This window comes from Athene cunicularia (genome assembly GCF_003259725.1).
Source record: "Athene cunicularia isolate RWA chromosome 3 unlocalized genomic scaffold, athCun1 chr3_part1, whole genome shotgun sequence".
NCBI classification, from domain to species: Eukaryota; Metazoa; Chordata; class Aves; order Strigiformes; family Strigidae; genus Athene; species Athene cunicularia.
Genome location: NW_020799097.1, coordinates 93,384,220 through 93,410,916, shown reverse-complemented (window position 1 = coordinate 93,410,916; position 26,697 = coordinate 93,384,220). Strand labels below are relative to the sequence as shown.

General features: G+C 39.4%; 1 protein-coding gene across 6 annotated transcripts in view; it reads left to right on the top strand.

The window, feature by feature from the left end:
• The window catches only part of LRFN2 (leucine rich repeat and fibronectin type III domain containing 2), a 157,719-nt gene extending 132,156 nt beyond the window's left edge, over positions 1-25,563 (top strand). For all 6 annotated transcript variants that reach the window (XM_026844764.1, XM_026844760.1, XM_026844759.1 and 3 more), the window contains one exon: positions 23,488-25,563. In XM_026844764.1, the coding sequence (XP_026700565.1) occupies positions 23,488-24,406 (919 nt within the window). In that variant the 3' untranslated portion in view covers positions 24,407-25,563. The remainder of the gene's footprint in view (positions 1-23,487) is intronic.
• Positions 25,564-26,697: the final 1,134 nt, after the last annotated feature.

Here is a 26,697-nt window from a genome sequence, read left to right as displayed (position 1 = left end):
TGCTGGCACGGGGTACTGGCTGAGCAGAGGGAGGATAGCCCCATCTTCTCTGGGTAGTGTCACACAAATGTCCTGCACCCTCAGTGGCACTAGTGATGCTGCAGCCTCTGCTAGAACAACAGTGCAGAAGCACCTCTGATAGATACTTGGTTCTTGGATGACTGGCTTAGGGAGATGTGCCACGTTGAGGACACAGGGCTATAGATATGGCTAGTAGTTTAAATTCTGTTTTCTTTCTCTGGGAGCACAAATGCCTTTTCTGAGGTGAAGGACTATTTGCAAGGGTAAGGATGAAATAAACACTGGGAGCAGGATTCACGCCTGTGATGTGTTAACAAACACCGGAGGGACTGCAACAGTCCCATTTCAGGGCTCAGTACTGTACCTTTGTACAATATCAGGATGGAGTGGGATGAAGGGGTGGTGAAACCGTGTGCTATGCAAACTCTTCCTAATGGAAGCATATGAGGTTTTAGCTGTTTGAGTTTTTTTCCCTACTAAAACATAATATTGTTGTTTGTTTCACCTTTTTCTCTTTGTTTTCCCCATACGGGCTCTCTCATGGTAGATAATTATATTGGCTGTGGTTTAATTAGTTTTAATTATGGTAGAGCTGGAGTATTTTTCAGAGTAAATGCTTTTATTTACTTGTTCTTAACCAGCTTCCATTTGGGTTTTCTCCTAGAATTGTCTTTGTATTTCATTGTGCAGTAGAACAGGTGTTTATAACTGGTTTCACTGGGGTTTATGAATATGCTGGTTATCCAAGTTGAGTGAAAGGAATAGCACTTTGGAGGGCAGAGGTGGCATATTCCTGGGAGTAGAACACTGACATAAAACTTTGTACAAGATTTAATTGGTATTTTGGTTTTAGAGTAGAAAACAATAATGATATAGCATTACTCCAGAAGAAGTGATTTTAACCTTCATATTAACACCTTTAAAGGACACACTTTATCTAGAAAGCATAAGACTTTCTGAATTTGGTCTTTGCATCTCCAAACAAAAAAAATAATTCCTTTTTCTTTAGCAGGCTTATTTTGTCAGTATAGAAATCTTGCTCCTGTTGCTAGCTGTACTATAGGCAAAGATTTAGGTGATTACTGAGATGCTGAACGAGAAGTTACAGAAGAATGGAATCAAAGCTATCTGGTCATTCTCAAAAAACCCAAAGATGGCAAGGACTAGCACAGAGAAGCAGACAAGAACTGCTTCTTGGCCTGATTAACACACCTAGTGGTAAGTTTGAAGTTTCTGCAATGTGGAATTGTAACTTTGGCCAGTGATGCCTGTCCAAATCCTTTTGGTGGCGATGGCCAGTCACACTCCTCCATTCCTTGCTGTTTCATAGATATTCATTTAGAGTTGTTAGATGTATAGAAGGATTGAAGGCAGTGTTGAGCAAAGTCTTAGTAAGACTTTTTGCTATCTCACTGCTTTCGGGGGGGGGATGATGTACTGTAGACGACAATTTTCTTCTTTTTTCTTTCTTGGAACTCCTTGGTTGTGGTTAGTCACAGTAACAAGACTAGGGCTTTGATGAAACGTTTGGGAACCTGAAGTTACTATAAACCTCAGGATCACACTCTAGCTCAAAGTAGCCAAGCTGTGACCTTACAGCTGCATGGTGCTGAGAAGCTTTCAGCTTTGCTAGTCATTGGGACCACCTGATAGTTTTCTGGTCCCCATAACTCCTCAGTTAAGATTGGATTAACATGCTTGCTGAGCTTCATCTCCATCAGTTAGTGAAATTGCATATGTCTGCAATAGGTTAAAACCTGTTTTCTACCCCTCTTTACATGATTTCAGTCCAGAAACTTTCCGAGTTTTTAGCATAGCAAAGAGAATCCAGGAAAAGCCATAGAAACAGAATTCTTTTTACTTAGAGGAAGTCCCCGAGAACATGATCTGCACGTGTTTTCCTGGCTTCTGCCATTTCCCTCTCTTCTGCTTAAGCTCATTGATTTTTACTAGTTCCCAAATATTGGCAAAATCTTGAAGCTAGTGCCTCAGTTTACCCAAAGCAAACCATAATCTGCCGTATAATGGGACAGAACTACAAAGCCACAAAGTATTTGATTGTTCCTTACATTGATGAAAGAGCATTTTAAAAAACTAATTAAACAAAAAGAAAAGATCCACACTAGTTGGTTTCATAGTCATTGCAGCAGCATGCAACATCTGTTTAGCACACCCTTCAACCACCTGCCTCTGCAATGGCTATGAAGAAGCATACCATATATCAACCCAGTTTTATTTCCTAGCCCTGTTTAAAATGGAACAAACCCTGGAATATCTTTCCCATGGGAATTTCCAATATTGCAACATCTGTTTCTGTCAAGAATCAGGCTGAAAATTCTCCATAACTGTTGCTTTGTTTGTTTATGCAAAGAAAACTTTTAAAGTATTTCATTTGGAAATGCAGAAATGTTGCTATCAATCTCTTTGTGGATGTTACAGCTTTGGGAGTGACAGCCTCATTCCCACCATACATCATGCCCCTTGGCGAGTTACTCCCCTCCTGGAAGCAAAGCTCCCTAAATCCATCACATTCACTTTGCTATCTCTCTCCTTACCACAGAGGTCTTCCCTCACTACATATTGTCCCTGCTTTCTGCCCCTGCAGTGGCGAAGGGACCGTCACGGTGTACAAGGAGAAGAGGCGGCTGTCTGTGGGGGAGTGGGAAAGCAGCGGTGGTTGTGGTGGAGGAGCAGAGCAAGGGCTGGAAGCAGATCAGACCTCCCGGATGATAGGGAGAGGAAGAACATTGTAGCTCCCCACAGCTGTAGCTTTCCTTTTCATTCTCCTGACAAGAGAACTAAAAAATTGATCTAGCAGAAACCCCTATTTTAACACTAAAAATGTGTTTCATTTGAGGTATCAGATCAGCTTTGCCGTCAGAATACTAAGGTTTTGCTGGATGCATCTAGTGTTAGTGACTGTAAGAGCTTTGAACACATGCTCCGAGAGACATCCAACTAATGCAAAATACTTGTGCACTTTACACAAGCTCCCTCGGGGAGGGAATGATTTGGCGTGAGTAATGAATCCCTCTGCCAGACAGAAACTGAATGGCTCTGCCTTATGCAGCCGCAGCTGCAGGAGCCGAAAGCCTCCGGCTGAAGTTCGTGTCCTGGGAGCCATCACATTTTTCAGTTGTTCTCCAACTCGAGCAATAGAAACCACACTTGTCCCATCCCAGCTGCACCCTCCCTGCTAAGGTTTGCACTTGGGTGAAACAATAAGCCCCTCTTACATTTTCATTCATTTTGCTCAATTTTGTGCACATGATGCTTTGTCTTTTTCCTTTGCAGTGACAACACAATTTACCAGGTGACACACATTGCTGTTTATCTGCAGTGTTGTCTCTTACATGTTGTTTTAATGATGATTCAAAAAGTCAGAGAATTGCACAACATTTAGCTAAAGGCAGAGGAATTAAGATGGAAGATACACTATTAAAAGGTTGACATACGTGGACACGTGAAAAGGTACATGAAGGAAGAGGGATCAATTTGAAGGAAAAGAATTTTTTATTCTTCCTCCCCCTTTCCATTTCCAAATATGAATTACATGTAACTTTGTTTAATGCAACCCTTATTTCTTTTCATTTTTTTTTCCCCTATGGATTTTTCTACAAATCAAGAACTGTGTAGAGCTAAGTGACAACAGACCGCTTGTTGGGACTAAATCCTCTTTTTCCACTTGTGATTTAATCTAAGATGGGATTGAGATTTCTTCAGCTTTATTTCTATTCAGAATTATCAAACTGGAGATTTTGTGACACTTTTTCCTAACTAGTGTAATTAATGAGAGCTATGACTTTCAACTTTTCTGTGCAGACATTTTTTTGTTTAAATGTTTCTGCTAGATAAATAATTTGGGACTGTGTTTTATGATTTGACTGCTCTCTTCTCACTACTATTTTGAGATACCTTTTATGCTAACCATTATCTTACTCAGCACAGGTAGATGAATATATACTTAGGACACATTTTCATCAGTCAACATAGGATGTTCCTGATACATGTATTTATCATATACATGATGGCAACTACACTTGAGATAATCACAGGTGGAAACAATCTTCTGTGAGGGCTCAAAGATAAGAAATAAAATGCTTCCAAGGATGGGTTAACACACATGGTTCTCTAAAAATTCAGTATTTTCCTTACTCTAGCATAGGGGTAACATGAGGTGCTTTCTTTTGCTGTAGAGCAGGCCAGGAATGGAAGCAGAACAGACTTTTCTGTGGGTTCCAGTCCTGTTTTGCATCCTCAGAAGCTATGGAAATTTCACTGCTGTTCAGTCAGATTTGGATAAGCACCAAAACTTTACAGAGACTGACTATTGAAAGAAATATTCAAGCTTTTCTTAATTAGGCCACTGCTAATTCTAAATATCTATAGGTAGAAGAACTCAGATCTTTTTCCACCAAAATGAATAACTAGAAGAATTCAGAAAATTGTAGATCTTTTCCTACCAAAATGAAAAGTGAAATTATACAACATGTAAGAAAAATATGTAGGAAAAAAATATTCTTTTCCATTAAAATTTTTAAAGTTTTCACTGAAAAACAAGCAGTAAAAAAGAGCTTCCTAAATTCTGCTTTTGAAAATGGATAGCTGAAAAGGCTACATTTTTTTTTCCTTGAATGTGTGAACACTCTAATGAAAAATAAAAGATACAAATAAAACTAGTGAATTTTAATATTTTTACGGTTTTTAATTAAACCACAGCTTCCGACAACTACAGGAGACTTTTCTGTTATGAGTCCAGAAAAGCTCTGTTAAACTTCAAAGCAGAACTTCACGGTGTGTAGCTGTGAGTTCTTACAGTTTTCATTTTGGCAATCTTGCATGCCTTCTGTTTTTTTTAAGAAGTTGAGTGTAGTGGACAGCCTACACAAACAGACTGCCTAGCTTCCCAGGAAAGGTTTCTGTACCACCTAGGTCCAGCATCTAGTATAGACAGTAATTGCAGAGGCAGCTCAAGGAGGATTGCTCTTCATTCTCTTGCCAGCTCCAGCATGCAGTCAGAGCGGAGTGACAGCCACTCTTTCTTTCCCTGGGGCTTAGGTCTCAGATGGAGTCATGAGCTGGGCTCACCACAGCCCCAGGCAGCAGAGCTGGCCCCTCATGTTGCCAGGATGAGGATGCCTCTCTGTAGTGGTAGATTTTGAGCTCTGGCCAACCAGGAAGGTGGAGCTTTTAGTACTTGAGCCATTTGTAGATGATGCACTAGTTTAAACATAGTTCACATCTCCCTGATACATGAATTTGTTCTACGGAGCTATCAGAAATAAAAATTTTGGTGGTTAAAATCGGCAGATACATCTCCAAATGACGTGTCTGATACACTACTCCCACAGGCAGTCCTTTTGAAGGCTGGTGCGTGATGTTATTATACAGCTGCTTTTGGGATAAGTCATATACTTCAGAATGTGCTTCCCAGCACAACTGCAAATGAAATGACTGCTGCAGATGCAGATACTGTGGACAGTAAGTGATGTCTGACTGCCTGGCATTTTCTTCCTGCAAATTGAACAACAGAGAATAGAGTATAGAAAATTACAGTAACCAGCCTTAAATTACTTCTCTGATTTCTCCTAAATTTGATCTCGTTTCCCCCCTTTTGTGCTACATGCACATATTAATCTGGAAACTGTAACCTGATTTGTGAAGAAACTCCTAGAGAGCTGGCAATTTTTTTGTTGGCTTGGAAAGATTTATGGATTTATCTGTTCCAGGGATGTTCCATCATTCTCAGGTGCTGAAGCTTTGAGTGAATTATGGCCCTGAGGAGAGTGAAATGCAACTATTAATCATTGGCATCAATGGGATATCCTCCATGGGCATCATGTGCCATTGTCAGTAGATCACAGAACTGCTGTTGACCTTGAATGGAGAAAAGTAAAGGACAAAGGCCATCTTTATTTCATCTACACAATGAAAGTTTGAAAATGGCTTGTCATGAAAGCATTAAAGATCTGCTGCACAAAACCCTTGGGCTGAATGATACTGGCTTTCCCCACAGATTTTCTGATGATCAAAGTGATAGTGGAGGCACCTCAGAACTGAGTAATACTGTAGAAACTGTAGCTAACATGCTAAGCTGAAAAGACACTGGTTTTACATTCTTCTGTGTTCATGTGGTCCTGTGACCTTCAGTTTTTTTTTTTTTTTGTGGGGGGGGGGTTATGTCTCTTTTAATAGTGATAATAACACAGAAGTACTTCACAGTCACAGACACGTTTCAAGTGGAAGTGGCTAGATAAAAAACAAATGACCTATCTCTAGACACTCCAGAGCTGCCTTTAGAAACATGGGACTACATTCTTTTCCCTTTTACACATGGAATGACATAGTCTTCCTTTTTCCATGGTGTCTTTGCATCCCTTTCAATTTCAACCAGTTGTCCTAGGTATTTTCCCTTAAATAAACTCTGGATACTTCTCTTCGTGTTTATCATGGCTTGGGCAGATTGCCTGTGGCCATTTGGACCTTTTCAAGCCTATTCCTTAATAATTTTTTGAGGAGCCATTGACTATTTAGCCAGTCATCTTGACCAATAACAGACCATCCATCACCCATGACATTACCATTTATATTCCAAATATCCACAACCGCTGCCCTCCTCCCCCAAGTATAGAAGCTCATAGCATCCTCTGACTCTTCCAAGAGCAAAATTCACAACTTTAGTAATTCACAACAGCTTTATATAGGCTGACTGTCTCCGTCCTGCCTCAAAATCCATTGTTCGCTTATTGGTTTGTCTTTATATGGAGACATGTAAAACACTTTCTATTTCGCGGACTGAAGTGAAGACCTATACATTCAAATGGCAAATGAGCTGTGACATTTTAACCTTGTGATATGAACCAATGGGAGCAGATGGGGTTACCAACTTCTCATCCCTTCTTTAAGACTGTACGCCCAGTAAACCGCTGTGCTGTGGCTCAGTGGAAGAATCCCTGGATAAACGCCTCAGCCTATGCTGGAGTCTGCTGTCCAGAAGGTCAGACTAAATGATCATGACTATCCATACTGCTCTTAACATTTGGGAACCAGTCCCCTACAAAGGCAAGAATGTAAAGGCAGTCAAACTGTCAAAGTCTTCTAGTGAAGTCAGCAGGTTCAGTAAAACTGAACATCCCTGTGTACACTAACACTACAGTTGTATGCGTTAAGGTTTCAATTGCCTTAACTCTTGTGAGTGTGAATACTCATTACTTTAACTGACAGTCATGTCACAGCAGTCGTATGATGAATGGATCTTCTTAGGCTGTATCAAAAATAGGTATTGTGTGTCCTCATCTTCCTTGAGAACTAAGAGAAGCCTTTTTTAACTGACATGGTAGAAGACTTTCAAGATTTCAGGCAGTGCTTGTCTCCAAGTACCAACCCTCCTTTACAGTTCTGAAAGTAAGGCTGATGGAAACAACCGGCACAGATCATTTCAGAGACTCCTGGTCTAGAGCTCTAATAAGAACAATCCTATCAAACCTTAAACGATGTCCACAGGCACAGAAATCATGTCACAGGATCAAAGTCTTTATCATTTCTTATTCCCTGTGTAAACTGTTAAGCTACGATCTGTTAGGTTTCTCCTATCCTGTTCCTCTGGAATCTTTTCAATGGATTTTATGTCAGCAAGATCCAGCTTGTAAGAAACATTTGTACTTGTGAGTAAACTGAGAAGAGGGTATACTTTGTACTGGGCTGCAACTGAGAGGGACAAATACGAAAATGTATACTTCTTTCTTCCTTGACTGGAGGGATGGTCTTTGCTAGCCAGCCCTTTGGACAGTTTTGTCCAAGGATATTTTGAGCACTGCAGACACATTTCTCTGCCTTTCAGCCTGCTTTCTGTGCTGTTAGTCATTGTGGAAAAGGTTTGGTCTGGATCTGTCCTTTTGGGTATATTGTTGTCTGGGGAGTCATTCATCAGTGTCTTCCTCTTTGTCGCTTCTGCTGGTGTTATTGATATGCCTGTGTCAAGGTCTCAAGTACTGCAATGCCAGCAGGGCTGCAGTTGAGAGATTGTAGTATCAGGTTTCTCTTAAGAAATAATCACAGACTCAGAGCAGTGCTGTAGGTTTGGCCAGGTTTAGTGAACACAAACCCAGCCTCAAAACACTTTTTCTGATACTCACTTAAGGAATTGATAAGGCATAATATGATGGTGGCTGGATGAACAGTCTCAGTACCAAAAGACTCCCTAGGACCACTGTGCTCATCCTCATGACTCTGATCTGATTTGAATCAAGATGAAATGAGCTGATGCATTTGCATTTTTTGTGTGCCATCTTTGATGGCCATACTGCCCCATATACTTCCAATTTACCTTTATCTGAGCCAGCCTGTATCCATGGTAAAATTAAAATCTCTTTCTTCCCATCCTTAAAAGTGTGCACTCCTGACACCAGTCATCATCAAACTTGCAATTTCTTCTTAGGTTTCTTAAGGGGTTTGTGTTTCAGTCAGGTTTCTAGCTAGGGCTGCTTTTGTAAAATTTTGTGGGGGCAACTGCAGTAGCCATTGCTCTACCAAGCCTTAAATCTATTTTAGGCAATGCACAGAAACATTGGAGGAGTCAGCTTCACCTGTGTAGAATAGTCTTATAGCTAAGAATACAGCCAGGTGTTCCTTCAACTCAGGATAGCTGTCTCGAGTTTTATAAATGATTTCCATTAGAGACTATATTAGTTAAGATACTTTTGTATATTGGTTAAAGCATTCTGAAGTCCTCAAAGTATTTACCTAGAACTGTAGTGATTTCTCATGAAATCATGACCCTTTGTTTTCATCACATGGGTCTCTCTGAAGATGTTTATAGGTTCTTGAGGGAGTAAAATCTTGTAATCTCAGAAGGCTACTTTGGAATAAAATATTATGCTGATATCTTTTCTCTCAAACTGAGAGCAGCAAACTGAGAGCAACACAGAAATCTGTATCTTTGAAAATCTGTCTTTTCATGTGGTTACAAGTTGCTCTCTTCAGAGAAAAAGAATTGTGGTATAATGTCACACAAAAATTATGAACACAGAGAGGAGGATAACTTTTGTATGTTTGTTTTTGCATCTTATACAACTAGTCCCTGGCAGCAGAGTGAATCCATGTTTGCTGAGCAATACGTAAAAGGCCAGCTGTGATGGGAGTGGGCTTTCCTCTCTCAAGGATTCATGAACATATTGGAAAGTAGAAGACAGAAAAATGCTGAACACAAGCAGTTTGAGAAAGAAAAGGGGATGCTATCACCTAAATCCTCCATTGGGAACTGTGATAAGTGATCCATGCAGATACACTCCTACAAGATAACCCTTTTTTTAGGCTGTACCATATGTTCAGGAGCAGCAATCACATTTGTCTTCGTGCTAGAGGGAGGGTGGAGTGATTCATTCCACAGCAAGGTAAAAAAAAATAAAATCCTCATAGCAGTGGATACAGAAATATATCTGTGAAAGTCCAGGGATACTTCAGAGAATAAAGAGATCAGTATCTTCAGACAGACCCAGAGTGCACATGAGAAAAAAGACCGAGGTGAAACCTGTGACATGCCACCATTTACACTATGGAGCAAAAATTTGTACAAAACCTTAGTGACAAAAACATTTCTTTCTATTCACCTTTTCTATGGCACTGCAAAAAGTTGCCAGCATGGTCATTAAAAACCAACTAATTTTCTGAAACATAGTTATGAAGTTTAGTCATGACAGAATAAATTCCTTTCTACTGCTGAGGTGTTAAAACCAGTTAAACATTCTTCAATATTTCACTGAAATTTAATCACCGTGAGTCACAGTTATAGCTTCATTAGGTGCATAGCCACATGAATTTGGGACCACACTAATCTTTGACTTGTGGCTTATATTCAGGATAACGTGGAAGAGAGAAACACATGCATTGTGGGGAATCATCTGGCTCTGTCTGTGGTTTCTGTTGGCTGAGATAATTTTAATCTGCCTACAGGGCACATTAGATAGTAACTTCTCCAAGTTATGTAAAAGGCAGCAGCTCGTAGAAGTTTTCTGTAGCACCACAGCTATCTCCACTTCATCCCCGGGTGCAACAGTTTCCAACAACCAACTAATGATTTGTGGCACCATCACAGTAGGCTCAATATTTCCCAAGTCGGATCTAGGAAAAATATTCTCACTGAATGTGGGGAGGTAGTACAAAACACACCTGAAAAGATAGTGTGCATGTGGCCAGGAAAGGACTACACCCTAAATGTCTCTTCTAAAAGCAGTTCTGAATCTTAAAGTGGTTAAAAAGCCCTTGAGGTGCTTGGACACAATATTTTTCTTACCTTTGCTATCTGCTGGGAAAGGCTTAAGGAATGAAACAGAGGTGTGTTCTGCTTGAGATATCTCCAGGGAGTGTGGAAGCAAAGTCAGCTCCCAAGCAGACTTCAAGGACAAAAGACAGCTCTTGTTAGACCCTTCCCATTTTGCTTCTTTTGCTACATATTTTTGGGGAAATGTGGGGATTCCTCTTGTAGGCGCCTGGGTACAAGCCACATTCTCCCTTCTTGCTTAGTCAGAGTTGCTGTTCATCAGGTTTGCAGCTTCATTTCTGCTGCTGCTAAGTCTCCCTCTTCTGTCATTTTGGTGAGGCAGAGAAATAATGAAGGAAATTAAACTTAAAACAGAAAAAGAAATCCCTTCTCTCTAAAGCTAGCTGACTTACCCAGAAAGAAAGTAAGAAAGGTCACCTCATCAGTCAAGGTGCTCAAGTCTAGCCCTCATTCTCTTCTCAAGCAAAAAGACAGACACTGTGCCTTGCTGAGGTCCTGTCACAGATTGATGGTAGTGCCTATCCAAATTCCACACAGCACTGTCTTGGCACAACCTGGAAAGGGGACTCAATCGTACTTTAGAGAAGGGAGTTCAGAGCCCAGCAGCTGTGTTTCAGGTGGTGCAGAGGCAAGTTTAGGAGTCCTCACAACCCAGCCCACTGAAGAGAAGCCAAAATCAGCAGTTCTTCTAGTGGAGCACAGCTCTGCAGGACTTCATAAGGGAGTAAAGTTCTTATCTGATTTATTTCCCTGTTCATACACTCTTGAACTGTGCTCCAATACTTATGGGTGATAGTTTATTGAGAAAAGAAGGGAAAATGCTTTTCTGAAGGCAAGAGATTTTGTTCTTTCTTGACTGCAGATGTAAGAAACTCTCCCAACCACTAATATAGTGGTTAAGGAGGGACATGCTTAAGTTTCCTATGAAGGATTACATGGGCTATCAGAAATTTTGAGTAAAATGTCCTTATTAATAATATTAATGATAAATATATGTATGGGAAAACAGAGTTATAGAATTATCATACTCTAAATGCAGTGCTGGCTGTGGTCTGCAACTAGCCTGGAATCTTATATAAGTATTTATTTTACCCTCCTTTCTAGGAATGATAAAGTCTGTCTTTTTACTCCTTAGTCTTTGGAGAGGGGTCACACAGAGGTTTTGATGCTGCTTGATGTTATGAATCAATGTTCAGCTCATCTTTTTTGCTCCTAAATATCAGTGAACATTTGGCAAATTTCTACAACTGCTCATTTTGACAGGATGAGGACAGCATTCCCTTGTCTGATAGTAGAGGTGACAAATGATTCTGTACTCTCCAAGCAGCCAAAAATTGTGGGTTTAGTATCATTGTGTATTTGATTTGCATTTTATTCCATGCTCTCCTTTTTTAGCTCTCAGGGTCATTTTTGCATGTTCTACTTACTTATGCTATCTGGAGTTACAGCAAGAAAGCTCAGAGAAGATTTTACAGAGTGAAGAAGAGAGAGTTTTGCAGGCTTTACACTTGAAACTCTGCAGAGCAAAGGAATCTGCCAGTCTCTTCTTTCATAATTCACTGCTTTGAAAGTTTTTCAAGCAAAGATAAAGAAAAAAAACATTCTTTCATTTAACTTTCAACAGTACTGGGCACTCTTACACATGTGATTCCACAGTATTTATAGAATTTTTCAATGAAATTATTTTCAAGTTGTTTTGTCTTTAATGACCTCATATGTATGCCTATAACATGTAGAAGCTTTTGTTCTAGTGGTGGATAATGAAACATCCAAAACCTGGGAAATATCCAAAACCTAATAATTAATCATGGTAAAGAAGTAATAAACCTAGAAGATCTGGATGTAGCTATATCAACAGACTGATGGCATGCCTAGCATTTTTTGTAGTTGGTTTTCATGCAAAAGCTTATTAACTTGCTGATCAGCCACTCTTTGTCTGACTCTGTTGGATCCTAATACCATATTCAGCAAAACTATGTAATTTAAGTTGTAAGTGCGTAAATCTCAGGAGCCAGGTAAAACTTTAATCAATTGGAGAAGTTGAAACAGAAGAAATTCTAGTCTCCTCTTAATGTTACACCATCAAAGCTAAATAGATCAGTTGTGGTTCTCTGAAATAAATGGGAGACACCAAATTTGAGCCAGCTTATATTTGTAAACTCATTTAATAGGAAACATTGCTTAAATATAGGATTTAATTCTTTCCCAAGTACTTCCAAACCTCTGTACTTTCTGTGAGTGAGAAGAAACATGAGGAGGGCCAAATATGTATTTGCAAACTATACAGCTAGTACCTGGAAAAAGAAAATCTAATAAACACTGCCCATGCTTTCCTCTTTGCAATGGGTTCACTATTACGATGCACAGCCTAGGATTCTGGATTGCTTACATTCACTTTTGGGTGATGCCATTAGCCTATCAGATGACTCACATCAGCTTCCTTCCGTTTTCTGGGTCTCATATGTAACATGTAAGGAATTAGTAGACTACTTTTAGTACACTTTATTCATGTACTGGACACCTGTGGCACTTGCCTAAGATCCTTTAGCAGAGAAACATACTTCTAGGAGATAACATCATGCTCCTATTGGAATCTATCATTGACTTCTCCTTTTCTTCCTCCTGGGGTCATTATTAATTAAAACGTGTTTTCTTACTGGATGGATTTTACTTTCCTTTGCAGTAATGTATTTGTCACACTTTACACAGCATGGTTTCAGTCCAGGCTCACCTCTGAAAGAAGCAGGTTGTCTCTAGCTGCTGACAAATGCTTTTATCAAATTTTGGTATCACAAACTGAAAGGACGTAACTGTGTTTTGGCCTTTTGTAGAGCATTCAAAAATTCAACGCCTCCATCTCTTTCTAGCATATCTAGTCCTTTCCTTTCCCTTTGCTTCATATGCAATACTCAGAAAGTGGCAAAATGTCAAACCTCTGCTTTAGAAAATGCCTCTATTACATATCTATGCTGCTTTTATTTCCCCCTCCTTCCCCGCCCCCTGCCCCCTCTCTAACTCAGAAAACTAAAAGCTTGATGGTTGATACTGCAAGTTTATTATTCAAACTTTCCCTTATTGTTTTTAAGTAAGTTTTGTTAATTTACAAGAAAGAAGCAATTCTACTGTATCCATTTTAGATAATAAAATGTATTTCCAATGTTTGCTGAGAGGCTAGAGGGTTTGGTCCTCAATCTTACAGTTTTCCTGTTTGCTTTTCAATCTGGGTATGATGGTAAAAAATAAACATCTTTCCATGTTTCTAAATCATAGCTATGTTCTTCTCTGAATATAGGTACACTCCAGCTGTATCTTTGGTGAGCTGATATTTCTTTAGCTTATTTTTTGAGAACTGGCAAATGCAGTTCTCCTTTCCTCTCCACTGAGAATTAAACTTGTTTTTCCAACATCATGATGAGAGAGATGCTTCAAATTCTGGTAAATAACCATTCCTGATCTCTTGAAACTATCCACAAGTTCAATCACCGAGGTGGGGGAACACGTACATGATATGTGATTAAACTTTTTAATAACATATATATATGGTGTCTTAAACTGATGTTGAAGCACTTTTTTATACAGACTGATATATCAGTGTATACACAGTTTCTATGGGTAGTGAGATGTCCGGTTTACTCAGTAAGACTGTTTCTTTTGGTTGGAATAGTTAGAATAGTCCTGTCAGCTGTTAGCTGGCACCACACTTCTCCCACCAGTGCACAAAGATTTTGTGAGAGAAGAGCCTGAATCATCATGCTGGAGTTTGCTTTGACCAGTCAATTACAAAACATAGGTGAACATAACTTCAGGCAGTGCCTGGAGTTTTTGTCATTCCAGCACAACCTTTTGGAGATAAAATTAGCCTGTGTGATAGGACACAGAGCTTCTACAGGACGTATGAGTTGCAACCTAGCATAAGTGCTCTGCATAGTGAGTATGAATGGAATCGCTAGTAAGTAACTGAAGATCCTCCTCTTCACCTCAGCTCACATGAGCTCTTACAGAAAAAGGGGATGGGCAGCTGTTAACCACAGTCAGCTCTCTTTAATCCTATCATTATAATTTTCACAGATTTCACTGCCTGGAAATAAGTGGAAAGCCCCACTTGTAACTCTCAAAAAAAAGGACAGTGTATAGATGAATCTCACAGCTGTGTTCTGCCAGGAAACTACCAGAATCCCTTTTGCAAATTAATTTTCTCTGAGCTCCTAGATGTGCTCATTACTTCTAATGTTGTTTCTCTTCTGGGAACCTCTATTGGAAGGGTAGGATGACCTTTTCTAGTGTAACTGTCCAATTCTGCATAAAAGAGTTCAAAATTACTTGAGTCAGAGAGAAAAAGCATAACTCTTCAGCCAAGTGTATGGGCCATTTGTCTATAAAAGCCTGGGAAAAGTGTCCCAGGTCCCACACTCTGCTTGATGACTTGAACACACCTTTCATGGAAAACTTATCTCCTCACATCTTTAGATATGGGGTAGTTGCAACATGTTGTGACTATCAGTAGAATAATTTACTAACTAGGTATTTTTTTATTAATCTCAAATATACTGTCTGGGGTTTTTTTAAATGTTGTGAATTATGATAGCTTTCTAACTCTACATTAACATGATACAGAGTGATTTTATTAGTGTGGCTATGCATTGTTTCCCTAAATACTTCAGCTTCACATTTACTAACAGAAATATCGTGTGGGCTTTTAATTACTCTGCTAATGAGCTTAAATATGTTTTAGTTGGATTTGAATTAGTGTGAGGATTTTTTTTTTTTATGGCAGTTAGTATCTCAGATATACTGAGGTGAAAGGTGTTCTGTGTGTAGCAGAATAGCTTGGGTGTGACTAGATTTATCTTTTGTGCTGTCAAATGTTCCTAGAGTATGTCTGCATTCCCTTTAAAGATAAAATTTAATGAGCAGGGCACTAAATGCCTGCTACTATCATGTTCATGTGAAAGAACTAGATCAGGGAGGTTGAAAGTCTAATTCCGTGTTGTTATACCATCATTAACCAAAATGAGGTTGTCCCAGTGCAGCAGCTTGCACCCGCACAGCTGAACTGAGCACCTTCATCGATTGAGGGAATTGTGGGATGGTTCTTCATTCACCCAGAAGTGCTTCACCATTTCTGCCTGCCTGTGCTTCCATATCGTTTGCAAGAATCTGGTGGGGAATAATAAAGGAGCATTTCCTCTTAGAGCAATGGCTAATGGAGGGAAACAGAATACCTTGTACCATGGTTCTTCTTTCTCAGCTTTGTGCAGTAATGTTCCCCAGAAGCCTGTGCTTTATTCTGTCACCTGCGGAATGACTTCACTGTATTCCCAGGGGACACCATTCAGCAGGCTATCAGATATCACTAGAAATTTATATTCTCTGAGCTAGTAGTTTAATGTTTGGGGTTTTTTCCTTTCCCCTGTAGTACAGGGGATATATTTATCATCAGTATCTCCCTGGCTCACCATCTCGTGACACGCATATCAATTACTTTTGGCTTTGTCTTCTCTTCCCCACCTCCCACCCCACTTTTCCAAATGAGCAGAAAAGAGCATAAACAAATTAGGAAATAATAATGAAACGATATGTACTATGTGTCTCATTTGACAAGACAGACTCTCTGAAGGGCAGCTTGGATGCATGAGTGATGAGGAGACAAGATTCAGAAAAGCAGGAAGGGATTTGTGTTTAATAATAAATGTTCCATCTGAAGGCAAAATTATGATTGTATGTCATAAACCCCCCAAAAACTAATAAAATAAAAAATGCAAGAAATTATTCATGCTGGGTTGAGTTAGTGTTTACTGAACAAGTCTGCCTACCTTCTGGTATATTATCTGACATTTCCTTATGTTGACATGACTGACAGAGGAATTATGCCCTCTTGCTAATACTAACAACTGTCTTTTTTTTTCCCAGGACATCAGAAATACAGCTGTCATTTTTTCAAGTTGCAGGTCACAGTAGGTCTCTGTCTTTCTCATATTCTTAGATTAAAAAGTCTTGAATCAGGCACCAAAAGACTGTGAGATGTCACACAGCAATATTCTTGGTACTTTGTGGGGTTTTTTTGATTCCTGAAGCTTAGGATCATCTGAAGATATATATTTAAGGGTTCTTTGGGAAATTTGAAGGGTCAAAAATTAATCTTCATTGTTAGCTTACTTAATTTTTAATAACATTTTAGATTCTACTTTCATTCCATGACTGCAGAAACTGGGGCTTTCCAGGATAAAAACACAAGATAAAACTACACCATAAAACTTTCAAGGAAATTACAGAAGTTGGCCGCAGAGAAGAATGCCAAGTGTGAAGTCCAAATTTGTCAATTACTTGCACTTGCTCCCAGGCAATACATCATGTGTGACATTTTCACTTCAATTTAGATCTTTATAGTCTTTCTCTGATCTTTTTTTCGCCCTTTTCTCCAGCCTTCTTAATATCTGTCCACCATCTGAACTCTTTCCACTGCCTTGATTCACTTCACTATCTTTCTATTTGTCTTGTTGTTGCTGAAAGATCTTCACCTGTGTTTGATTGTACTCAACCACACACTGAGTTGTTTTTGTGATCCTGGTCCCCATTCAGCGGTCACTTCTTCCATCATTTTGATGGTAGCCACGTGCCTGACAGTACTCTGACAATGGCTGCTTTGAAGCTGTTTGTCTTTCTATCATTTTCTGCTACTCTGACACTGCCAGAGCCACCAATGGTCATTCCCTCTTTTCTTCTTGCACTGTCTCTCACTTCAACCTTCTCTTCCTTCTTCTTTCCTTACCTGTCCTCAATGAAAAAGCACCTCATTACTATGCCTGTCTGGTAAGAAGCAGGATCTGTGTAACAATGATCTACATCCACCAGGCTTTAAAGGATACTTTACATGGTCCTTCTTCAGGCAATGAACCCCATCCTCCAAATACTCACTCTTTTTACATGCTCTTTAGCCAGTCTTTCTCCAGTACGTCACCACTGATACTTTCCCTCTCCCCTTTCTCTACCATCCTACTTTAATCCCACTGGGACTGAAGGTGAATACTCCATCTGAAAAGTAGGACTCCATCAGACCCTTCTACAATACTTTAAAGGAAGATTAGCAGGAATCATCATTTTTTCAGAATTACCTGTGAAACTGGAACAAAGGAAAAAAATCCAAAGAATTTAACATATGGGAGAAACTTATTGATGAAATAAATGAATATTTTTTGGCTTGAAATTGTCACTGAAATATGAAAATTGGTCAGATTCCAGCATTAAACTCATCTGGATTATTTCTAGTTCTGAGAGCTATCAGGGTAGTATTTTGCTGTTATGTGAATTCAACTTTGTATAAATCAAAGTTTAAGAATAGGAATCTACAGTGAGATTGATATTTTCACACTAAGACATTACAGGAAAATTTGTGTGCTAACTAACTGGAACATGATTTTACAGAATACTAGCTACTTTTCCCAGGCACATCTCTTCCTCTTCCTTTTCCCCTCTTCATTACCAACTTAGTGCATAGTGACAATGTTTAGCACTACTGCTTAGCAGTTTCTTCCTAATCAGTGTATAGGCTTACAGCTGTGCTGGTAAATTAATGAGGGCCCAGAAACATTCCCATGCCCCAGAACCCCATCATCTATACTGCTTGTGTCTTGGTACAGTTCCTTTCATGCTTTTTCCAGCAGGGTTCAGGAATTCATATTCCAAGGGCCATTTTTGATATACAGCTTTCTGAAGTCACTCTGGAAAGAAAAGAAAATTTACCAGCAGAGATGTGGACCATTTCTTGTGAAGTGTCTGTCTTGGGACATGTCATGTAGACATAGAATCTTGCAGGAAGAGTTTGGGTTGAGCAGCTTAGGCACAGAAAATTCACACCCAAACAATTAGGCTTTTCTGTTTTTGTTTTTTTTTTTTTCTTTTTTCTCAGATACAAGCATTTAATAAACTAGCATGACTTTCCATTTTAACTCCTAGCATTCACTTCAAAAGGAGAAATCGTATTGCAATATAGATAGTATATAGCCCTAGATAATACAAAAAAAAAAAAAAAAAAAACCAAACAAAAAAAACAATGAGAAAAGCAACATAGTCTAGCAGGTCAGTATAAAACTGAGTTTTAGAAGTTGCAAGTGCCTTCCCAAAGGAATTGCCTTGACAGCTCCCTGCAAGTTCTGTGATTAAAGCAGTTTCAGGCTAAAACTAGATGGTATCATACCCCTCTTCCGATGGAGAAAAGGAAAAGAATTGCATAGCCAATTAGCCTAATCTTTTTTTTTTCTCTAATTTGTCTGTTTTGCATAACCACAGTATTAACCAGCAGTTCACTCCTGCTAATCCCCAGTGCTACAAAGAAGAAAAGAACCCATTTGTATATTACAGTGTAATCATAATATCTACTAATTTCCTTCCATACACTGCAGGCCTCTTTTGAAAGGAGATTGCTGGCATTATCCCCATTTTATAAATGAGGATACTTACAGTACAGCAAAATGATTTCTCAGGAACTGAGAGTTACTGATAAAGTAGAGCCTGATATCAGTGTGACTGATAGAGAATAAAACTCAGGTCTCCTAAATTCTCAGCACAGTTCACTCCCTGCAAGCTTCAGTGCTCACTTGCATCTGGGATTATGAGAAGTCTGCAGTAAACATTTTTCTCCTGCATTTCTAAGTAAATTTATTTTCTCATTTTCTTAATGTCACCACACAAAGAAGTGAGTAATTACAAAATTGCTTGCTTTCTGTGTGTCTACAAGGACATAACAAGGACTTTTTAGTGGTGGTAGTAGAAAACAAGGTTGACTTCAAAGAAGGGTGCTAGCACTATCCTTTTTTTTTTTTTTTTTTTTTTTTTTTTTAAAAAAAAGAGTCATGGTCTCATTTTGGTGCTTTCACAAAATAAGACATAAATCTCCATGGATTGAAAGGAGTGTATTGTTTGCAAATGCAAACTTTCATCTTGGCCATAGCTCTTCATCACACACAAACTCTCATAGGAACATCTGTCTATTGCTGTTATACTTCAAATTCTTATTCCATGCCCCAATCCTGGCCATAGGTCTCCTCCTCTTCTAATATATGATGCTATTGTGCCAAGGGTGAGAGAAGATGGCTTTTTTGTAAATTAAGAAGGTCAGTTGTAAGACCCCTATGCTAATTTCATTCCTTAGAGGCAAGATTTTTGGAGAAGTCAGACCCATGTTCTTTATATGAATAGTTTTCGCTGAGGTATTTTGACCTTCACATAGGATTCAGAGACTAGCTTAAGAATTAGGTAAAAATATCCTGGCACCAATGTGGTGGAGATTTGCCTGCTCCTCTTACCCCAAGGAAAATTAGCTAGACAATAAAGGCAGAAATTACTATGTCTTTATGTGTGTGGACAGTGAAATTTCTGTAAGGAGATTTTCAAATTTCTTGTAGTCCTAGATAGGACTGCATTTACACTTACACTGTTAACATATTCAAGCATTCACTTGCTTTCCCAGTTCTCATTGTTCCCTGGCTCCTTAAATTATACACATTAAAATCTATCATAACCTATCATTAGTTTGAAAAAAAAGCAAGTGTTTTGCTAGTTGATCTCCTCTTGTAGCTAGTCAAGTGTTACCCTTTTCCCTAAAGAAAGGTTAATATCAAATGTAGATCTTTATTTCTATTCTGTGATAAGAAGCATCTCTGCAAGATCACAGTGCCCTGATGAGCAGGCAGACAACATCAGGCTCCTTGCCTCAAGATACTGCTGCAATTAAATATGTTTGCTACCTGAGGGCTAACAAGTGAGCACTAGGATCTTCTGAGTTTCAAAAGACAAAAACATTGAAAAGCTGGTTTTTGATCTCCAGTGAACCAAGCTATAGGTTCTTGATACCTGAAACCAACTTTCTGTGTTTAGATGATGAGTTGACGGCCTTGCAGGATCTCTGCCTAGTCAGAGTTTTAATGACCCCTTTCAGTTTTGTGGCAACTCCTAGCCATTGAGTCCCCATGGCAGGGCATGGTGGTCCATGATTAATGGTGCTAGATGTACAGAGCAGCCATGAAGAGATTCCCCCTTTTAGGCAGCAAAGAAAAGATTGAAGTGGCATCTTGCAGCTACCCGTGTTGGGGACAATCAGAGTCATCAATATCCCAGAATGAAAATGTGTCTGCATTGATTTTACATGTGGGGGACGTTAAGAGATGTCATCCATCATAGCTGACTGGCAGTATGTTTGGGGAGGGTGGGCTAAAGCCATTGGAGGAATGCCAAAATACTCTTATAATTTGGCAACTTCATGAAAACAAGATTGTCTTCCCTGCAAGCTAGAAAACTGAGTGTGAGATTAATTACTTAACTCCTAGTACTCTTGAATTTGATGCTTATTCCTATGCTCAGCTGTTCTTTAACAATAACATTAATTTGAATATTTTACAAGAACATTTGAAGTTTATTTACGGAAACATCTAAAATTCTTCATTTTAGATGTATATGGAGAGTTGATTGCTTTTTCCGTAATTGGGATTGCAACTGTGATCTTTTATAAAGCTATTATTAGTCCCAATATTATCACAGCTGTAGCTTCCAGGACTGATTGAGTTTAGAAATGACTCAGTTTCTTTTAAAGGCTAAGATGAGCTTTTATGGCAAATTTCAATACAGTCAACCTGGCCAAGCTTTAGGACTGGTTATGGCTCCATTGCTGTACATTTAAAAATGAACTGGCTTTACATTTCATGCCACTATCACTACCTGCCGGTCCTTGAAATATTCCAGGCAGTTACATTTCCTTGGAAGCTTGTGTGTAATCGTATTTGAAGAAAACATGTTGTAAATTATTGAAGTTATCAGTGTTCACTCTATATAAATTGGCATAGTGTATTAGGCTGAAAGACTGTATTGCTATATGTGTAAGATATGTGCAAAGCTATATACTATGTAAATCCAGCTGTTTGCTGTTTGCTTGGAGAGAATATAGAGGTCTCTCTGTGTTTCATCAGTGCAAAGCAAAAGGAACCATTCTAACAGATGGTGCTATAGCTCTGTTTTTAGAGAGTTATGACTCAAGTCGAAGACCCAGTTTATAGGGCTGACTATTCTTTCTGCTAACAGTGCTACTTGTTTGTAATGAGGTTTCGCAGTGAAATAATTTCTGCATTGCTTACGCACTGCAGAATTTTTTAAGCGTGTGGCTGGGACTGATGGTGGAAAGTGGACTATAGCACTAGGTGATACAGGAGGAGAAATGAAGCAACTGGTGAAACTGTTCAAGAGTTTGAAGATCATACATTTGAAAATCAATAATATGCTGTTCTTCCATCTAACAGCCTTGGTGTGTGTATGAACAATTCAACCGAGTGCAGTCACTGCCCCAGCTGCTGTGGCCAGTGGTGTGTTGTTTTCAGGGCCACATAAGGAGGAGAATAATTAGAAATAACTTGAGACCAAACATTTCAACTATTAGAAACCATTTTAGTAACTCTTCCAGGAGGAGCTTTCCAGGAGGGCTCCTTTATGACCTCCTGGCTCATTCCGAATAGCTCATCGGTGTCTGTGTAGAACATCTCTATTAGGATGATAAATGTGCCACGCATCTCAAATATAACATTGAGTAAAACTGCCAGATGATTTTTATATTCCAGGTGCCTCACCGATATTTCTTTTCCTTACAGAATTTTTTTGTGTGTTTGTTTGCTTTTTGAAAAGGAGCCACATCCTCGCCTGTGGCCAGACTGAAGGGTTGTGTTAGTGGTGTGAATGCATAAATGTAAAGACGCTCAGAAGCTCATCTCTGCAGTGCCTTGACGTTTCTACATCTCTGTGCAGGCCTGTTCCCTCCCACTGCACAGAGGGGCCTCTGCAGACCTGCAATTTTATGCTGGCTGTGATGATGATTTGAGGCTAAGAAAGCCTGGTGCTCCCACAAGGAGTGTGCCTTTTTCCCCCTTGCCAGGCCTCACCACCCCAATTACAGTCACACCAGTTTGCTGTGTGGTATGAGTGCCCATGGGGCTCCCTTGTTGCTGGTGCTAAAGATCTACAGCTCTAAGTCAGAATGGGGTCTTTTTATTTTCAGCTTTTTTCTCTCACTCAAGCCTGTTATGTGGAAGTAAAGAGAAACATGCATGGGGTATCTCTTTGGTTTTATTCTTGGCTACCCACCAGGAACCAAGTCTGGGATTCTCCACTGTATTCCACTAATGTGCTGCAATTTTCACCAGTTTGAAGTGGGGGTAGACCATGTTCATTCCCGTGTGATAATTGTGAATGCTAGTTATGTTCTAATATTGCATGAATTCAAATGACTGCCTAAGTTTTGTGGCAACAAAGAATAATATCCATAAATGACCAAACTTGGAGCACATCTTGGGCCTAGCTATTTGGTTTTTGAAAACGGATTTCTATTTGAGTATAATCTTTTATTTTATAGAAACCTTCTTGTTTCCATGCCTGCATCTTCCTACCTCTCCTCACACTTCCACAGCCCATACTACCAATGCCAGTATTTAATTTTCACTCACACAGAGGAAGGTAGTTGCAGGGAGAAATTTCTGGCAAAGATGATAGCTGCCTTTCTAGGAGATGTTTTCCACAGTGGGGAGTAGGAGGATGGAGAAAGTAGGTTGGAGAGTAGAGAAAGGGAAAGAAATGGTTGCCTGCCTTGCATTCTCAGGAAATGAAAAACTAAATGCAAACCCTTGTCTTCACAAGGTAAGCAACCTGCTGATGTTAGACTATAAATGTTCAGGCACCCATGAAACAACGTGACAACTACCATGTTCAGACTCAGCAAGTGCAAGGGTCATTGGCCCACTCAGAAAGAACTGCTCTTTGTAGGAATATTTTTTTATTCTGAGTTACTTGTTCAGGTTTGAATATATTTAAGATTATGACAGATGCAGGTGAGACAAAAAAAAAACAAACAAACCAAAAAAAACCCAACCAAAAAACCCAGACTAGTTTGGTCTGCTTTTTCTTATTCTTATTCTCTTTATTGAACATTTGAGAGAAAGCCCTTAAAATTTGTGTGTTACTGGATGCTGGCATGCTGGAGGCATAGGAGCTGGGAAGCTTGAATGCTTGTTTGAATTATATGGCTCTGACTCCTCTCTGCCAGTGTCCAGAACAGTAAACACCACACTGTTCTATCTGTTCTCTTCTCTTTTGCCTTACTGTCAAAAGTTTTTTTTTTTTTTTTTTTTTTTTTTTTTTTTTTTTTTCTTTTAAAGGATGATTCCAGCTACAAACAAAGCCTTTGTTGTAAACAACCTTGTTTCTGGAACAGGCTATGACCTCTGTGTCCTGGCAATGTGGGATGACACGGCCACAACCCTTACTGCCACCAATATTGTGGGATGCGCCCAGTTCTTCACCAAAGAAGACTACCCTCAGTGCCAGTCGATGCACAGTCAGTTCCTGGGTGGGACCATGATTCTGATCATAGGAGGCATTATTGTGGCAACTCTGTTGGTATTCATTGTAATACTCATGGTCCGCTACAAGGTCTGCAACAATTCCCAGGGGAAGATGTCTAACGTCAGCAATGTCTACTCACAGACGAATGGAGCACAACCAGTTCAGAATGGAGTCTTGCCCCAAGTCAACCCCAAAGTGGTGGTGAGAAATGAACTTATGGAGTTTAACTGTCAGTCTGCACGGAGCAGCATCTCCTCTTCTTCCAGCTCTGCAAATAGCCGTGACTGTGATGACTATAGCCTCCAAAGTGAACAGGGCACATTGTCCAGTAAGTGGAGGCCTCCTTCCAGGTCAAAACACAATATTGACCGGCTAATGGGAGCTTTTGCATCCTTGGAACTGAAATGTCAGAAAAAGGAGGAGATGACAGACTCCAGAACTTCCACGGTGGCCTGCCACTCGGACAAAGAGCCACTGCTGGGCCAGCCAGAGTCCAAATTTCGCAGCCTCCTCATGTTGCCTCTGGAGGGCAAAACTAAACGTAGCCATTCTTTTGACATGGGGGACTTCACCACATCTCAGTGTTGCACCTACCCAAAAAAGATAACAAACATTTGGACAAAGAGGAGCCTCTCAGTGAATGGCATGCTTTTGCAGTATGATGACAATGACCTAACAGGGGCGAAAGGGACTTTTGGGAGCTCAGAGTGGGTAATGGAAAGCACAGTGTAAATATCACTGTCTCCCCCCTCCTCTTTCCCCCTCATGTGTTATAAAGCGTGGTTTGCTGCAGGGCCGTGCATTTGAAAAGAGAGGGGAGGAAACTTTTTCAGTTGTACTGGCCAAAAAGATAGGTAAACAAATACGTAACAGGGATACTGAAAGAGAAAGAGCGTCGTGAAATGTGAATAGGCACATATGGCACCATTCTTGTCTGGCCCCAACTAAACCATGCGTGAATATTTTGAGGAATTTGCTAGTTGTATTTAGCATTGCTTTCCAAAAGTTGCTCAGAGTCTTGGTGAACCATCACACAAGATTAATCAAGGACGATGAAAAGGGGTTTAACAGCACCAATTTAATTTTATAGGGTTTTGTTTTGTTTTGTTTTGTTTTTTTAAAAAAGGGCACTTTTTTTTTCTTTTAACCACAGTAATATGTTTCTTGGTATATAAAATAGGTGTTAGGATATATCTGGTTGTCACTGCAAGTGACTTTCTCAAAAGTGCAGGCAAGGAATCCGCAGGGACAGATCAGAGCAAATTGTTAAGCATAATTTCATGGTGTTAACTGTGACATCTGGGAATATAGTACTTGTTGTTGAGTGGGCTTTTGGTTGGGATTTAATGATTTCTGTTCCGTTTTGCCTTGTTACTGCTTTTGAGTTGTGTTTTCCCCACAACAGAAAGTGTTTCCATGCATTTTTTAGGTTTTGTTTTCAGTCTCATCCAATCCCCCAGATGAAAAGGAAGATATGTACAAAGGTCAAATTTCTGATGTACTGTATAAACCACCTTCATTACCACCCCTTATGTCCTAGGAAAAATTAAATCTAGGGGCTAATAAATTAAAAAAAAAAAAATCATCCTCTTTCTTCCATCTTCTTCATAGTTTCTGCTTGTCAATGCTCAAGGCAGATTGCAGCAGCTATTGATATCTGTAAGGGTGTTGCTATCAAAGATGGGAAAAGTAGTAATCAAGATTTCCTATTAAAGGATAAAGAAAGGGAAAACAAAAGCAGCTCTCATGAACTCTCCACATTATAAATACCAGTGGTTTCTGGCAAAGGTCACGCTGTCACTCCGCTCAAACGACAAAGAAAACACAAACTTTCACCCTATTTTGACAAGTTTTTTGTCCGTACAGTCACCATGACACAGCTTGACTGTACCATTTTGTGTATTTCAGGGGATTTGGTATGCTCCCAATTATGGAAACAGTAAAATGTAGGTGTCTCAGATCAGGGGGTCTCCTATGTGTCCTCTGCATTACAGATAACCTTTCCCCAGTCCTCGGTGTACTCCTGCCCCCCTGTCTCTCACCCTCAGTAAGGTACTTGCTAACTAAAACCAGGAGCTCTTCAGGGCTTGTGAACTGATTCTCAAATTCATTTTGGGGGAACATTGCTGTGGTTGTGGAGATGCAGATGGCTCACCCAGTTGAATTCATTGTCCTTAACGACTTTACTGTAATTTTCAGCATTCTGGTGGCTCCTGCAACTGTCCTTTCATTTGTTTATTTATTTGTTGGCTCCCAAAGATCAGCTGCTGGGACCCATTCTGAATTTGCACATTGTTACTATGATTTTGTAAAAGACATGTGGAGTAAGGGTACAAGGCACAGAGAAAATAACACATGAAAAAACTCTATGTATATTTTTTTTAAAGGTGCAGAGATATATTGTGACATGGCTGTGTACTTGATCTTGTATTCGTCACGTTTCCTACTTGGAGTTTTAGAAAATGACATCCCTGTGATCAGAATATTTTTTTCCTTTATTTTCTTTTTTTTTTTTTTGCTACAAAATGTACAGTAAAAACATTCTTGGGGAAAAGTACCTGCTTTTCATTTGTTTGCTGTTCTGTGGTCTGCTTTGAAACCTAAGTAAGGAGCAGTAATTATTTTTAAAATTATCTTGAAAATTTAGATGTTTGCTTTCTTTTTCCCTCAAACTTCAGGAATTTAGGTATAAATTAGAAATAAAAAAAAAACCATACCTTTTTGGAATGCATGAGAAAGATTTTGTAAGAAGGCATTTCACCTCTTTTTCTGTGGTTACATTTATACAGCTCTATATCACTGATGTATTTTAAACCCTGATCCAAAATATGAAGAAATAAGAGGAAGTCTTTTTAGGTTTAGGAACTCACTTTGTAGGTTTTTGCTCAGATTATTACTCACTGCTGACATCAATATATTCAAAAGGACCCAGTCAAACTTTGCAACATCTTTCAAAGTCTCTGGTTTTCTCATGCTTTCCAAGAGTAATGACACCTCTAGTGCCAGAATCTATATCATCCAAC